The 16,716-nt window shown below is 34.4% G+C and overlaps 5 protein-coding genes across 8 annotated transcripts; 2 read left to right on the top strand and 3 right to left on the bottom strand.

Annotated features, from left to right (window-relative positions):
• On the bottom strand, nucleotides 1–1,610 carry LOC112055280 (40S ribosomal protein S2). Its single transcript, XM_024095306.2, has 3 exons — nucleotides 1,473–1,610; nucleotides 619–1,138; nucleotides 1–292 (listed from the first exon to the last, which is right to left on the bottom strand). Exons 2-3 carry the CDS (start codon nucleotides 1,135–1,137, stop codon nucleotides 26–28), a joined length of 786 nt encoding a protein of 261 aa, XP_023951074.1. The 5' UTR covers nucleotide 1,138; nucleotides 1,473–1,610; the 3' UTR covers nucleotides 1–25.
• An 880-nt stretch (nucleotides 1,611–2,490) lies between these two features.
• LOC112055277 (N(4)-(Beta-N-acetylglucosaminyl)-L-asparaginase) lies at nucleotides 2,491–6,874 on the bottom strand. Its single transcript, XM_024095303.2, has 6 exons — nucleotides 6,376–6,874; nucleotides 5,817–5,970; nucleotides 4,812–5,040; nucleotides 3,475–3,671; nucleotides 3,284–3,391; nucleotides 2,491–2,767 (listed from the first exon to the last, which is right to left on the bottom strand). Exons 1-6 carry the CDS (start codon nucleotides 6,485–6,487, stop codon nucleotides 2,524–2,526), a joined length of 1,044 nt encoding a protein of 347 aa, XP_023951071.2. The 5' UTR covers nucleotides 6,488–6,874; the 3' UTR covers nucleotides 2,491–2,523.
• Nucleotides 6,875–6,981: 107 nt separating this feature from the next.
• On the top strand, nucleotides 6,982–11,176 carry LOC112055278 (adenosine deaminase-like protein). 4 transcript variants are annotated; one of them, XM_024095304.2, is made up of 8 exons: nucleotides 6,984–7,165; nucleotides 7,242–7,307; nucleotides 7,391–7,539; nucleotides 8,121–8,309; nucleotides 8,772–8,991; nucleotides 9,287–9,443; nucleotides 10,059–10,159; nucleotides 10,935–11,176. In XM_024095304.2, exons 2-8 carry the CDS (start codon nucleotides 7,269–7,271, stop codon nucleotides 11,121–11,123), a joined length of 1,044 nt encoding a protein of 347 aa, XP_023951072.2. In that variant the 5' UTR covers nucleotides 6,984–7,165; nucleotides 7,242–7,268; the 3' UTR covers nucleotides 11,124–11,176. The 4 variants fall into 4 exon arrangements, with proteins under 4 accessions (XP_023951073.2, XP_023951072.2, XP_052738110.1 ...); XM_052882150.1 differs by having other exon boundaries at nucleotides 6,984–7,148; XM_024095305.2 differs by having other exon boundaries at nucleotides 6,982–7,307; nucleotides 7,379–7,539.
• An 843-nt stretch (nucleotides 11,177–12,019) lies between these two features.
• On the top strand, nucleotides 12,020–13,274 carry LOC112055287 (mitochondrial import inner membrane translocase subunit Tim8). The gene is made up of 2 exons (XM_024095316.2): nucleotides 12,020–12,273; nucleotides 12,527–13,274. Exons 1-2 carry the CDS (start codon nucleotides 12,172–12,174, stop codon nucleotides 12,698–12,700), a joined length of 276 nt encoding a protein of 91 aa, XP_023951084.1. The 5' UTR covers nucleotides 12,020–12,171; the 3' UTR covers nucleotides 12,701–13,274.
• Nucleotides 13,275–13,609: 335 nt separating this feature from the next.
• On the bottom strand, nucleotides 13,610–15,911 carry LOC112055286 (RNA transcription, translation and transport factor protein). The gene is made up of 4 exons (XM_024095314.2): nucleotides 15,752–15,911; nucleotides 14,708–14,932; nucleotides 14,311–14,397; nucleotides 13,610–14,005 (listed from the first exon to the last, which is right to left on the bottom strand). The coding sequence occupies exons 1-4, from the start codon at nucleotides 15,819–15,821 to the stop codon at nucleotides 13,707–13,709; spliced, it is 681 nt and encodes a 226-aa protein (XP_023951082.1). The 5' UTR covers nucleotides 15,822–15,911; the 3' UTR covers nucleotides 13,610–13,706.
• Between the last annotated feature and the right edge of the window lie 805 nt (nucleotides 15,912–16,716).

A 16,716-nucleotide genomic window follows, 5' to 3' on the forward strand; every position in this document is an offset into this window, starting at 1 on the left:
TAGTATTCAAACATTTATTTAATGTTTAGACTTTGAATTCAGAGTATGGAGACTTGGTTAGTGGGATGTCTCTCCACAAGTCTGGAGTTAGGTAGGCGTAGGTCTTGGCAATAGCCGCATAAGTAGCCTTAGCGAAGTTTCCAAGAGTGCCAGTGGAACCACGCGCTGATGTATAGCAATCCTGTACTCCAGCCATCTGGAGCAACTTCTTAGGAACTGGGGCCGACACAATTCCAGTACCACGGGGAGCTGGGATCAGCCTTACAGTTACGGAACCACACTTGCCAGTGACCTGGGAACAAAGTATTCAGTATTAATATAGGTTATTAAAACATCAGCACTTAAAGACAATAGGTAAATAAAATCAGACGCAACAGAGCTTCATTGGACAAGCCTCAAGAGGATACCACGAATGAATTGATTGTTAAATTCTCATCATTAAAGTACTGGATGTTCTCACTGAACAGTTGTCTTGTCTCTGAAGACAGCAAAATGCTTAACTACACAGCTATAACCATACTGTCCAGCCATAGCACCTTGTGTTCAGAGACTACTGTTAGGCAAGGACTATAATAAGAAAAATATCTTAATATACAATATGATGTAACTAATAATTACCTTGCATGGTACAGTATGGGGCTTTCCGATCTTGTTACCCCAGTAACCTCTTCGGACAGGCAGGACTGATAATTTGGCCAATATGATGGCACCTCTAATTGCAGTCGCGACTTCTTTGCTGCACTTGACGCCGAGACCAATGTGACCATTGTTGTCTCCAATGGCCACAAACGCCTTGAAACGTGTACGCTGACCGGCTCTGGTTTGCTTCTGTACTGGCATAATTTTCAATACTTCATCGTTCAATGATGCACCAAGGAAGAAGTCGATGATTTCGAACTCTTTTATGGGCAGGGAGAACAAGTATATACTCTCGAGTTTGTCGATCTTTCCTTCACGCACCAGGCGTCCCAGTTTGGTCACTGGCACCCACTCCTTTTGGTCTTCCTTTCCGCGTCCGCGGCCACGACCACGACCTCGGCCGCGTCCACGTGGCCCGCCACGGCCTCTGTCGCCACCACGAGATCCAAAGCCACCGCGAAAACCGCCACGGCCACCGGCTGGAGCTGCGTCCGCCATCCTGAAACATAATGTTAGCAATGTGAGACATCAGACAACATACATTCATACAGAAAAAACTGGATAAAAACAATCAGACGCGTTAAGGCCATCACCGTGTAAACACTATAGTAGATACCACGAATGAAATAGTTATTAATTCTCATCATTAAATTCTTTTGCCTAGATATAAGCCACGTGCTCGTGATACGACTTGAAACTTCTGTTATTAAATTTTAATGGTAATCGTACAGAAACGTTTTAATCAATTTAAAGTTCTAAAAGATCATGATATTTAGGTTTAATTTAATTTAAATAAATTATGAAATTTAAAAGTATAAAATAAATTAACTTACGTTGAACCGTGAGCTTAAGGAGACGGTCAAATTCAAAATGGCCGAAGCCGAAAATCGCCGGATGGTGACGCTCAAATCGATTGATGAATGAATGATTGAATGACACATAGTGTTTTTATTTATTTATGTAACGGCCTGGACTCAAGTCTTTTAAGTTATGACAAGATACTGTAGGTAATATCGTATCTCAGACGAAGTACTACGTCTGGCTGTACGTAGGTATGTTTTTTTATATGTATGTCCAGCGATATTTTAATCTGTGGAATCGGTTCACAGAGTTTTTTTATATATAATCGGTGTTCGAGTTTGGCCAATAAAAGTAGAGACTGAAATTGCCCGGAAAATTTAAAAAACGTTATGACGTTAGTCCTGTTACCTGTTCATCCTCTACAGTGTTACTAAAATAATACAGCTTACCATTTTAATGATACAATTTAAGGTAATTGTATTGATTACGAACTAGGATACCTATTTAATTTTTTATTTAATTTCAGAGTTCAGTAGGGGCTGCAAAAACTCAATAGCCTACTGGCGACAAATTTGTAAATCCGCCACTAAATAGTTTAGGAAATTATTCAATTCAAAATTGACGTCGGGAAATGGTAAAGTACCTTTGAATGTCGAAATATGCGTTTTTGACTTTTTGCAGAATAAAAATTTTTACGTAAACTTAGAAGTTTGATTTTTACAGAGCTTCATGGGACCGTATACAGAAAAATACACTTCAACTTGGTACCTCCACGCATTCCCGGTATAAAGGAAGGGTTTTGACACACGGACAGACAACAAAGTGATCTCTATATTAAAAGGGTCCTGTTTTTTTGCTTTCAAGGTACGTAACCCTAAAATTGTTTCGGCTAAAACGTCGTAAGAACTAAGAAACATTTTTAAATAAACAATTAGTTCCTTCTTTGAAATCATTGTTTTTAAAGACAAAGATTAAAGAATTGTAGGTATGTATATGTATTAGACTAGATGCCTCTTCAAATCTTCCACAGTTCAATGAATAATAAATATGTATACTTTCACATCAATATATTTTTAAAAATAATCAATTTAAGGGCCAGGAACAATTGACTGTTTCTATTTTATATTGATCCATGGAGATGTCTTGCACTACGAAGGGGAATGGCACATCGCCAAGGCCGTGACAGGCGGCGCCGTAAGCACCGTCCATGTTCATCGCTATCACAGCGCCCATGAAGTTGGGATAGTGGGTGGCTATCCGGTTTATGGCTGTCCTTGCGGCTTCCGTGGGCGATGCGCCGCGACGCATTTCTTCCACGGCTAGAAAACTAAAAGTTATTTACGTTAATATTAAATTCGGGAAACCACGAATCATGGAAAAATATAAAGTAGCATATAAAGAAATCTATAAATAATCATATAAATTTCAGGAAAATCGGTTCAGTAGTTGCGTAACAAACATACATAGTTACACAATTTCACACTAACACACACGTTTCGATTTGTTTTAATATAATAGTGTGATACATTTAACAAGTTCTGTCTAGGGTTTTTTTCAAAATTTTAAATTAATTTTTTATTAAAAAAAATTTTTAAATTTACTTTTATATTGGTTTGGTTTTAAACAAACTTCTTATTGCTGCGCCCCCTGGTGAGTTTTCGCCGTAACACCTAACTTGCGCCATTTAAAACTTAAAACTCTATCAAAATCAGACTAGTAGTTTGGAGATATTGTTTTGTAGAAACATCTCAAACTCCCGCGTACTATGAGTACCTCTTATCTATATGTACCTCTCCGTACTACATAGAAGTACTTATGTCGTGGGCATAAAAAAGATATTCACCTGGGTAAAAATCTGAGCATGACGTCACCATCGCCGGTAGCAGTGGCGCCACCTACAGTGTTGTCTGCATAAGCACCCGAGCCTGGGATGGGAGAATCTCCGACCCTTCTAAAAAGATAGAAAAAGTCTCAATTATTGTAAGAAGCCAATGATAATAGATCATTTTTATGATTATTCGCTACAATACTCACCCAGGTATTTTAAATTTGGCACCATTTGTTGATGTACCTGCTGCTATGTCACCCTTATTATCAATGGCGACCATGCCAATTGTGTCGTGGTTGAATCTATCAATCTTTGTCAAAGGAAGCCAGTCATAATTCTTGTGAGTAAAATCATCTGTAGTTCGGTATGGTCCACAAAATTTGCTCGGATCAGGTGAAACATTCTATAAACAAAATAAAATCATCAATTTAAATAAGAATCGCAGAATGTTAATTATTAATATTTTTTTATGTTTCAGTTAGGCTTCACGAGGTTTAAAACTTTAGATAATGATAAATTAGACACGCTAGATGCCATTGTGTGAGTTCCATTGCCTCTCGAGTGTTTGGGTTTGATCCATAACTCGCTTCAATTTACGAAATCTTTCCAATTTAGGCTGCTGGTTGGCATCAACCGCGGGTACTTACCACTGCCCCAAGCAGGATTGCACATTAGAATATAGAATCCCAAAATTTAGGCAAAAGACCCACCTCACAGGCTTTTCAACTAGAGGGACATCAGACGAAGGGCCTTTGAGTTAATCATAAGAATAATGTGGCATTATTAATGCCTTCAATGGGTTGATTTATCCACTGCTAAACATAAGCGTTCTGAACATCCTAACAAAACCATCTTGAGCTGTCTGTAATGAGTGATTTACACTTAGAGATTCATTTGATGTTTTTCAGATAAGATACTGTATCGATTATTTTAGACAATCAAGCATTAACTTATGGTTCAAGTACCATATATCAAGAGATAAAGGTTTCAATTGTGTCAAGGAAATCTTCACATGATCTTCAACTGCAACTGTGCAGTATATAACATTATTAACATGAAAATAAATATTTGCTGTTACCCTATTTTATAAGAGTACCATCTAGAGTTCTAGACAGCTAGTTTCTACACTTTTTATTATAGGAGCCGTAACTTCAAATGTTTTTATAATTATTTTTAACATTATTGAAATGTTTCATGATTCTTTTCAAAAAAATTTTGGTTAATTCATCAAATCTGCATAAAAATCTAAAAATCAATACATTAATTAACACATAAGATTGCTAGAAGATACAGAAAAAGCTACTGCAAATTTTTATGTAAATTTTGACTGACATTAAAATAAAGCAATTAAACTGTAACTCCCATTTAATATCCATAGGCATCGAAATAGCTTCTTTTTTATCAAATTATTAGTTATAAAACAGTCAGTAACTATAGAATATCACCTTAGCATAAATGACCAAGAAAACTGCATAAAATTGGCCTAAAAAAACAAACAAATAGAGAGACAGATAAAATTTTAATTACAAGATTCACTACAAACCATCCAAAAGTTTGGTTGACAGTGATCCTTATAGTACCATTTGAGCCACATCCTTTTAGAAATCGAAGTTGTCAAGGTCTCCTCATGGAATCCCATTTGCACAGCAAACTTGGTAGCTAACTCCCCAACCAGTATGGAATGCTTTGTGTGTTCCAATACGCGCCTGGCTACTGAGGCGGCACTTTTTACTCGTCTTAGCGCTGCAACTGCACCCACATTCATTGTTCTCCTGTAATAAAAAAAATATTTTACAACCTTGTAAGTATTTTTTATTATTATTTTTTTCTTATTGAGAAAGAATACAATAAGGCACTTAAGTGAACTTATCCTTATAACTATACAAATCACGTGGAATGGTGGCCAGGCTGATCCTTTGCACAAAAAATGAGCCAACCCTTCTGTCACTAGTTGAGGCTACTTGCCGCTGTAAAATAATTCTATGAAATTTTTAGCACAAGGGTCTCCACAGCAAAAGGTACAAGTATGTAACTCAGCCCATGCAGCCATGTAAGAGCTGTGATAGCCCAGTGGATATGACCTCTGCTTCCGATTTTGGAGGGTGTGGGTTCGAATCCGGTCCGGGGCATGCACCTCCAACTTTTCAGTTGTGTGCATTTTAAGAAATTAAATATCACGTGTCTCAATCGGTGAAGGAAAACATCGTGAGGAAACCTGCATACGAGAGAATTATCTCAATTCTCTGCGTGTGTGAAGTCTGCCAATCCGCATTGGGCCAGCGTGGTGGACTATTGGCCTAACCCCTCTCATTTTGAGAGGAGACTCGAGCTCAGCAGTGAGCCGAATATGGGTTGATGACGTGATGTAACTCAGTCAGAGAGGCATACTTGTGCCACTTACCAGTTTTAGCTTTTTCTGCTGCAGCTGACAGTCATGATTATCTCCCTGATATGACACAGTGCTAATGTGTTAATTTTAAGTTTAAATATTGCTACTGCATTCTAAAACAGTTCTCCACGTCTGACTGAGCTGAAATAACAAACTCACCCATCCATTATAAGGGCATCAAGTGTAGTTTCGCCATCTTCATCAGGGCTTCCCCCATAACCTACAGTTCCATCACACTGCTGCTCTTCACAAATTGATGTTCCTTTTTCAATTGCATCAAGAGAATAACCTCCTTGCTTCAGGACATTCCAAGCTGTAATAATAAATAATAAATATATTGCAATTACGCTAGCCCACAGCTACACAATATAGGAGACTAATACCATCAGTACTGGCTATGATGAATATGCAGAAAGATTATTATGATCACAATTAAAACTATAATGAAATATTTCTTAACCAAATTGAACTAGTATCAAAATCTATCCAGTATTTTTTGCATAAAAAAAACATTACAACTTTTGCATTTTTACTATACTTTAGTAAGTTTTATTATACAGTTTTTAACAATATTATTCTATAGGTAGGTATGAACAATAAATTTTATATGTAATCAATCATAATGCATTAACATATCTGTGTAATTAAAAAAGAACCGGCTTCTAATAAAAGATATCACTTGTTCTACTGCAATACAAAAATAGTTTAGTATTCTTACCGGTAATTGTGGAATTGACGAAATTCCAGGTTGTTATGACTATTGGAGTTTTTTGTTCGCTAATAGCTAATATAGATAAACTAAGAGATAATAATACATATAGTTTTGCCATTTTTATATTTTCTAGACTTCTCTTTTTTAAATAAAGTCTCACTTGCTAGGTTTTATAGTGGACCGTCCGTAGGTCACCATGTGTGTTTTCCATGTACCTTTCCGACACTTACATATTCATAAAAATAAATAGTATTTTATTGTTTAGTAGTGCATTATTTGTTATTAAATTAACTACTTTATGTCGAATTTTGTTGATAACCACTTTAGGCTGTAGGCACATAAACTCTGACTTGCTCTTACTTACTTATCGTTATCACTTATCACACATAGGTCCATGATCACAAAAGCAAAACAAATGATATCGTTATCGTTCCACAAGTGACAACTTTGCTATATTCATTGACATTGACGTGGTCGTGGTGGTTTTTGACAGTCATTTATTGCACTCTGTGGACAAGAACCACCACATCACATTGAGAATTTTTCGTGTAGCCAAGAAGCATAACTTGCCAATGCATAGAAAAAAAGTTGGCCTATGGCTTACCATCACCTTGATATAAATCTGTGACGCAGAGAAAATTCACTACGTGCTGTTACGTATGGACCGGATTTTCTACAACGTCTGTGTTTGTTGCCAGGAATATTAATTTACTCTTTGGTTTGTTTTTGTTGTTCTAAATATATTCTGTGCACAGCGGGGACGACAAATGGAAATGAAGGCACAGATTAAATGAAGGTAAACAGTAAACAAAACAACCTTTAATTTAAATTTAAATTTTCATAATTGTTTTGTAAATACATTTTTCCTACAGTATTAAACGTATTCAGAAGTAATTATAATGAATATCGATACATTTTGCCGTCAACTGCCAAAATTGGTAAGAAAAATTTAGAAAACTATTATTAACTATAATGAACTATGTAAACAACATGTAATTTTAAAGTCTAGTCTTCCTGCCAGGAGCTTCATGCCCATTTAAATGGCTCATTAAGTCGCTTCACAATGCTCGAGCTACAACGATATCTAGCTGATAATGGGATGGCAGATAAATCCAATGTTTTCTTGGACGAATTCCAAATAGGTGCAGGTGATACAAGAAACTTGTCAGAGTAAGTTTTAAAGTAAACACAACTGTATGATAATTTTAGAGTTTTTTCCTTTATGATCGTTGGTTCATTGTAATGTTTCATTGCATGTTTAAGAGTCATGTAAAATATAGAGCAATATAATATAAAGTTTTGTTTAAAAAATGGCATATCATCATCAGCCTAATTTAACTACAAGCCTATATTGTAGAAAGAAAGGATATGGAGCTTAGACCCATTCATCATCATCATCATCATTATCAACCCATATTCGGTTCACTGCTGAGCTCGAGTTTCCTCTCAGAATGAGAGGGATTAGGCCAGTAGTCCACCACGCTAACCTAATGCCAATGCAAACGGATTGGCATACTTTACACACACAGAGAATTAAGAAAATTCTCTGATATGCAGGTTTCCTCACAATGTTTTTTCTTCACCTTTTGAGACATGTGATATTTAATTTTTTTAATTTTTCAAAAGATAGATAGATATTAAGATAGAATAGATCCATTAAGCTGGTCCAATTGGCGGTTGGCTTAAGGTGACTCACCATGTTCTTTAGGGCATTTGAGTCAATGAAAATTTTAAAAAAACTATTTTCACAGCTGTTTCCAAGTCTTTAATATAGCACATGCACTTACAAGCACTAAAAAAACTCTCTCAATGGCTACAGCATTAACAATTAAAGAGTTTGAGGATGATGGATGTTGTTACATTGAACTACGCAGCACTCCTCGAACAACACCTCATATGACAATGAGTGAATATGTGGAAACCATTGTTCAAACTATGAGGTAATATATCAATTATTAAATTAAACTTGTTATATTTTCTTTTAATATTAAGACATTTGTAACTGACTACTTTCTTGCCTGAAGACAAGGCCTTAATTTATGAATAATTAATAATTACAATTAGTATTTTGAAGTAGGCTAATGGCTACCTTAAAATGAGCCTTTTGTCATCTATCTGTGCAACTTTCATATTAATTACTATAATATACAATCTTTAATCTGAGTATACAAGTTAATTGATTATGAAACACGGCTAAAACTTATCATTTGGATTGTGCCGCAATATGCTCCAACCTTATATCATGTGAGTTTTAGCTGTGTTTCATAATCAATTAATATGAATAACACTCAACAATAATTTAAATTCTGAGTATACAAGTATGAATTATAGTCTACCTATCATTCAAAATAAACCTTTGATGAATAAAAACCATAAAAATATGAAAATTGTATAAATTACAGGAAGGAAACTGCAGACATGACAATCATATCCTGTCTTATAATATCAATAAATAGAAGCAGCACTCATGAAGATGCCAATATAATTGCAGATGTCGCAATAGAATATCACACCAAATATCCAGATACAGTGGTTGGCATTGAATTAAGTGGTAATCCTGCAGTTGGAAAGTTCCAAAATTTTTTGCCTGCATTAGATAGAGCAAGAAAAGCTGGATTGAAAGTATAACTTTTTTTCAATATACTGCTCTGTATTGTACCAGTTTGACACTGAGTCTGTCGCACTTTCTTATTTTTTTTTTGTTAACAAATAATTAAATGATGCTTATGACATGATGATCAACAATGAAGAATTTTATGATACAAACATTCATCCTCTTTCATAGTTGCATTTTCAAAATCCATCTTTAACATTACAGTATTATGTAAATTACAGTACAGAGTGGTTAAAAATCTTTTTTACTATTAGTATGTATTTTTATTTACAATAAAAGTATTAACTTTTTAATATTGTTCAGGTTACATTACATTGTGGGGAAATATGTAATCAACAGGAAGTAATTGAAATGTTGAATTTTAAGCCTGATCGAATTGGCCATGGAGTCTGTATACATCCACTGTTTGGTGGTAATGATGCTACATGGGAACTACTATGCAAATCACAAATACCTGTTGGTATGTATTCTGTAGGAAATAGTAGTCTGAGACGGATATGACGTCGCTCGATCGCGTGTTGGCTCGTGCCGACGTTAGGTGGCGCGACTTGTTTACGTAAAGAGTCGGGAGTTAGAGAGGGGTAGCGATCAGTTGGCGGGAACGAATTCAGTATGCTTGTGACGTTCGTTTGTAACTCCGCTCAAGGTCATTCTCTGCCATTCTAGGGTATTCTAGTCTATTGTCCTAACAAATCAGAGCCTTTGTTCAACATTGGTTTTCTTATTTTTGTAATCCACTCCTGAGTCTGCTAAAATTCTTTAATTCATATTATATTGGATATATCTACTCATACATTATTTATTATTTTAAACTGCTAATATGCATCTGTTTTTTAAATTAAACTTCTTTACACATGCTTGACTTGGGGAGTAACCTGAAAAGTTTGATCGGGCAAGGCAAACAAATGTTGAGAGAGAGAGAAGTAAAAAACTAACTTCAGTTGTGTGGTCTAAAACACACTAGTTTTCTCATGTGACATATAAAAGTTATACATGTGGTTTCACAGCTAGGTAAAAATAATTATAATAGGGAAAACAAAAGATTATGTTGCATTTTTTTATTATTCTATTGCAGAAATATGTTTAACAAGTAATGTGAATACAAAATCAACACAAGACTATAATTCGCATCACTTTAAGGAGTTGTACAATGCAAAAGTGCCTGTTGTAATATGTGTGAGTATTTTACCTAGGTACATAAATACTCACTTCCTATCAAAATATTTTTTTAAACTAATAAAATTGAACCGATTTCAAATCACAAAAATAAACTAAAGAGCGAAAAATAATACCATAATTTGTGCAACCTTCTGATCACTTTGAAGGCGGTGCCAACCCAGTGACGTATTAATTAAAGCCGTTTCTGAAAGAACCACGGGAAATAACTGTCTATGAATCCTAAAACTTTATGATCAGGCTTTAGTTAATGCATCACTGTTTTGGCACCGCCTTTAAAGTGATCAGAAAGTAGCAAAAACTATGTTATTTTTCGATTTTTAGTTTATTTTTGTGATTTTTAAGTCTGTTAAATTTTTTTGTTAAAAAGATTTTATTTTTCAGTTTTTGTGTCCTAGCATAGCGCCACAGTACGGGCAAATTCGTTATTTTTATTTTAACACAATATTACTGAACCGATTTTCATAAAAATTAAATGGGATCAATCTGGAAGTATACTTACTCTTTCAAACAAAAAGAAATTTCAATATTGGTTAAGAAATTACGAAGTTATGAGGTAACAAACATTAAAAAAAAAAATTTTGTAGTCGGATAAAAATCGAAACAGTCCTCCTGAACAGGTTGCGGACTGTTTCTTTTTTTTATGACAAAATATATAGTTATACACAATATAGAAAAAAAGACACAGGTTTCCGAGGGTGTATAATTCCTCCTTTTTTTATGAATCGAAGAAAATAGTTTTGTCGGAAAGGTATTAATTTGATTAAATTTTCAGACTGATGATAAAGGAGTATTTGCGACATCGCTTTCCCAGGAGTATCGAATATGTGCTGAAACATTTGGAATTGAACAATCAAAACTCGCCAGACTTAGTCTTAGCGCTTGTAATTACATATTTGCTGAAGACAAACGGAAGATATTGAGCGATACAATGTTGAATTTTATAAATAAATACGAATTATAATGTGAACAAATACCTACACATTTTTTTATAATAATAAATGTATACGTAATCTAGTCTGGATTAAACTACTACCTATCTAAAGACTATATTTGGAATATAAAATATAAACATGGACGTCAAATAAATATAATCTCCGAGAGACAGTTTCAGCGACCAATGAGATTATCTCGTGAAGAGAAATAGACAAATTTCAACCAATGAAGGTCCAACCGGTAAAACTGCTATCTCCATTGCGTTGGAACGAAAGAGATGGACTAGGACAATTCTGCCGCCATTGCACTATATTTTGTCTGTTTCTCGCCACTTGATCGCATGTTAGCACCACAGGCGCTAACATGCTACCAACGAGATAATCTAGTGAAGAGATATAGAAACCAATTGAGGTCCAACAGGTGAAACCTCTATCTCCTTCATTGCGTTGGAATGAAAGAGCTGGACTAGGACAATGCCGCCGCTATTGGAAGATATTTTGTCTGTTTCTCTTCTCGTGGTCGCATATTAGCGCCCCTGAACCTGAAGTTTGAACTCTGATTCGTGATTCGAACTCACGGACGGCGATTATGCCTAGTTCGGACTACTTTAGTATTTTAGACGGGTACGAACAATTTTTGGATTTACCGCCCAAAATACTAAAGTAGTTTGTACGGCCTTTATGGCCTTGTTCGGACTACTTTAGTATTAAAAAGCCTTTAATAAAGCAGACGCGTTACTCGAGAATCAGAGTTCGAGATCGAGAAATTATTAATTACAAGCTCAAAAAGGCTAGAGATTGTAATCGTAAGATGAGGCGACGACACGACGTTTAAAAAAAAGAAACCATGAATCCTAGAATAATGAGTGAATGATAATTGATACCTTTCTCTCCTTGGAGTAATACTTATCTTCATTTGTAGTCTGTGTCTGTGATAATTATTATATTCTTTGATCTGTGTTATAACCTAAAAGTAAAACTAAAATAAAAGTAACATTTTGAAACAAAGTTTTTTAGTTAAAACTTGTAATATTGGAAAATTTTGACTTATTGAATAATTCTGATTGAATATAAAAGATGACCGACCTACCGGACTTTTCAACAAGTGGCAAGGCAGGGGATTCTGAACTGCAGGATTTCCTCTTGGTAGAAAAGCAAAAAGCACAATTTCATGCTCAAGTAATTATATTTACATTAAAAATAGGTTTCCTTTTATACAACTGACGTATATTGGGCATCACAGTATTACTATTGTAATATGTTTTTCATGAAGTGAATGATGATGAAAGATGTTGTTATTACCCATATTATGATGAAATTTCTTTTGTAGTCTAGTCTTAACTATAGATCTACAGCTTTCTCAATAATGTTATATATTTTTTTTAGTAATCTATAAATATTGTCATTAATTAATAAAGTTATATAATTTCAGATTCATGAGTTCAATGACTTCTGCTGGGACAAATGTGTCGACAAACCTGGTGCAAAGCTAGATTCTAGAACTGAAACCTGCATTTCCAACTGTGTGGAGCGATTCATTGATGTCTCTTTATTAATAACAAATAGATTTGCCCAAATGCTAGAGAAGGGTGGTGGCATGCAATAAACCTACAACCATAATTATAAATTAGCCTTACATACAGTAAGATACAATGTACTGAAATTATATTTTGGAATCATTTAGTAATTGTCTTGACAATAACAACCAGTCTATTTATTCCACAATTAAAGATAAAGGATGAAAAATCAGTATTCCATCATCTGGATTTATTCTTTTGTCTTCAGTATGTGCAGAGTATAAAAATATTCTGCATATATATTTTAGATGCAAGTGCTAAGTGAACTAATTTAATCAAGTATTATTGACCCAAAAGATGTAATTTTGGGTAATACCTAAAATTAAATACTTTTCAGTACTCTGTAACTAGGCTGTTTTAGTAGTTATAGAATTAATTTTATTTAGTTTTTATTTTAAATTATCTGGTACTATTGTTTTCTTTTCTTTTTTGAAATTGTAATAAAGATTAACATTTGTTAACTATGTTACTAATTGGTTAGAAAGTGTCAAATATATTTATATATTATAAATATGTATAACATGCATATTAATTGTAACCTTGTAATGCTGCATTTCTTGTTGTATTTAGAAAGAAGAAATAAATGAAACAAAGTGTTCACAATTGTTATAAATTATTTATTAATGTTTATGAAATATAATTCTATAAATACAGAGAATGTTTAGAAAATATTGGTTACCAATATCATTTTAATTGAAAATTTTCAAGAGAAAAGAATCATTAATCAAACCATCATAAAATAAAGTGAAACAAAAAATGTTGTATGTACACAAATCAAAATCAATTGATCATCAAAATAAGCAAAGGTGGATAAAGTATTATATTTTTCTGATGCATATATGCATATTATTTTCAAAAGTATATCAGGGAACTTAATTTTCATTGGGTTGAATTCAAAATACAATTAAAATATCTATTTCACATTGTTGTTATTAGTGTACAACAATAAAATTTAAACAGTAGATATTTCTGTGTTTAGTACATACAACATATTACATAATCGGTTTAAGCCATTTCTGGCCAATGTTGGTCGACTTATCTACCAACACGGCCCAATGTGGTATCAGTGCGTGGATCTGCCGTGACACATTGCACAGCGACTAAAGCTTCATTGATTTTTGTTTGAAGGTCTCTCAGATCTTGTATAAAGAGCAGTTTTTGTACATCTGTTGGCTGGTGGACCATGTTAACTTCACTTTTAGGATGATCAGGATGTGGGGCTGATTTCAATATCTTAGCAACAGCAGCCAGCTGAAATTTGGGGTCTACATGGGGTCCCACACCTGCAATTGCACAAATCCTTTCGACTCCTGCTTTGAATGCTGGACTGCTGACTGAAAAACATGCATAATTAGCACAGACAATATTATTCTACATTCATTCATTATAGATACATTCTAGTGGATCCTGCAGTTTCACCCACAAAATTTTTGATCCTACAGGAATATGCAGTTTAAAACTGGTTCAGTAGTATTGGATCTTAAAGATTTGCTAAACAAATTTTTGCAACCACAGAAGATAACTGCCTTAATAAAATCTATCATCATATCCACTCCTAGGTAGGGAAATTTTGATCACATTTAAAAAAAAAAAGAAAAACCTAAGCTACTTAAAACATGCAATGGCAACTGATACTTACAATCTAGATTGTCCAAAGGATTTGAGGACACAACATTAGGTGCAGCCTTTTTAGGTTCTTCAACTTTTGCATTCTTATATTTAGTTACTGAAATGAAAAATGCATTTTTTTCATGTTATTACGCATATTCCTCTAAGATTTAAAGTATAATATTATAGGTAACCATATTATATTGCAAATTACTGATATTGCATATTGTAAAGTTAATGTTTCCTATTTAATCACACAAGACCCAGTCTACATCAATGATTAACACATGGAAAGATTAGGATCAATCTGTTAATTATTAAGTTCTGATATCTTAATACAGAGAAGCTCCACAGCTTCTCGTTAAAGCTCCTTTCCACAGACAAGACAGTGGAAGAAAGGATTTATGTATAGTGGGTTAATAACATACCATTATCAGCATACTCTAATCTGACTGCATAGCACAGAAGCCAATTTAGTTGCTCATTGGGGGTTCCTTGTACCACAGGACTTACTAAATCAGTTTGATAGGTATTATATGCCTTCTTCCACTGCTCGCTATCAATGTTTCTCAAGCCCTCTCGCTCTTCTATTTTATAATGTCTGATTTTTTGATCTTCCAGCCAAAGTACTACACTTCTGTACTCTTTCTCATCTACAATAATAAAGTAAATATTGATTGATTACTAAAGTAAAATATTATTACTATATATTATTATTATTATATATTGTATATTGTATTAAGTATTTGTTTAGCAAATAAAAGAGCTGTGATAGCCCAGTGGATATGACCTCTGCCTCCGATTCCGGAGGGTGTGGGTTCGAATCCGGTCCGGGGCATGCACCTCCAACTTTTCAGTTGTGTGCATTTTAAGAAATTAAATATCATGTGTCTCAATCGGTGAAGGAAAACATCGTGAGGTAACCTACATACCAGAGAATTATCTTAGTTCTCTGCATGTGTGAAGTCTGCCAATCCGCCTTGGGCCAGCGTGGTGGACTACTGGCCTAACCCCTCTCATTCTGAGAGGAGACTCGAGCTCAGCAGTGAGCCGAATATGGGTTGATGACGACGACTAAAGTAAAAGGTAGTCTGCCTAAATATATAATAACATAATAAACTGCCATAAATGAATAATAACAGAGATTAATTATTTAATTGAAGAGGTTTTTTCACGAAAAATTTTATAGTCTCTCTTTACTTAAATATAAATGGGAAAATAATTGTCTTTCAAGCTTAATCCGATACACCGTTTAATGATATATGTATATAGAAATAGATCTAGGAGGAAGACATTGAATATTTTTATTGCGTAAATATCGAAACAAAGGGGTAAAATATTAGTGTGCAAATCCTTCATTTGTGTGTTGTATAAATTCATTAAAAATTGCTAGTAAAGCTGTTCAGTTACCACAAGGGTTGCTTATATTCTAAAGAGAGATTTGAAGCTATTCTTCGTGTTATATTCCATACCTTCACAATTAAAGCCGTCTGGGTTAGGGTGACCAAGAGCAGTTAGCTTTAGCTTAAATATATTGCTCATTTTAATACAAATACAATTACAAATTACAAAAACTGAGCGACACCGGTCCTTGCTCGCTTAGTTTTTCTTTCTGTATATTTTTTTTTTATAAGCCACAGACCATGAGACCAACTCAAACTCAGCATCACTGACTAAAGATCTAAGAGACGATCACAGAATAAAAGCCTAATATGAAGATCCTATTCTCATCACAGTATTGCTTCATGATTGCTTCTATAAACAAGATTAAGACCACAGTCTTATAACTTTGTGACTCCGTACCCTCACCTGGATATTTGTCCGGGAGGATAAGACCTGTCTGCTGTGTTGTTAAAGGAAATAATAAATAGAGTGCGCGCAGGATAAGCTGTTGTGCGTAGCCAAAATCAGAACTAATCAAAAGTGCCGCCATCTTGTCATGTATTTCTATTCCCATTATATTAATTTACTCTTTGATTTCTATCCATCTCTTGGCGGGTAAAACCTTCGACCATTAATAACAGGACCTGCCTCGCTAACCGTGACCCCTTTGGCAAAGATCAAAAATCAATGATCTAACTGTTGCTATAAAATCGATGTATCATTGTTGTAATCGTTTTCGTCGTGTAAATAGCTCCCTAGAAATGCCGGTTTCTATAGTTGAATGCTGAGACCAATTATAGAAGGACCTGTATCGCACTCATAGTCACGAACAAAATTGTCTGTCATTTTCTCAGGAAAACGAGCTTAGATTTGGTATATATCTTATACTAAACTAGAAGTTTTTGTCCGATTTTTACACAATTCTATTACACAAAAAGGTATTTTACGGAGCTCTTTAACCGATGATCACGATTACAACTATTTAACACCGATTATATAGAGACAGTTTTTATATTCGCATTAGATCGTTGATCATATACTTTGACAGAAAAGT

Source organism: Bicyclus anynana, chromosome 6, assembly GCF_947172395.1.
Source record: "Bicyclus anynana chromosome 6, ilBicAnyn1.1, whole genome shotgun sequence".
Taxonomy (NCBI): Eukaryota; Metazoa; Arthropoda; class Insecta; order Lepidoptera; family Nymphalidae; genus Bicyclus; species Bicyclus anynana.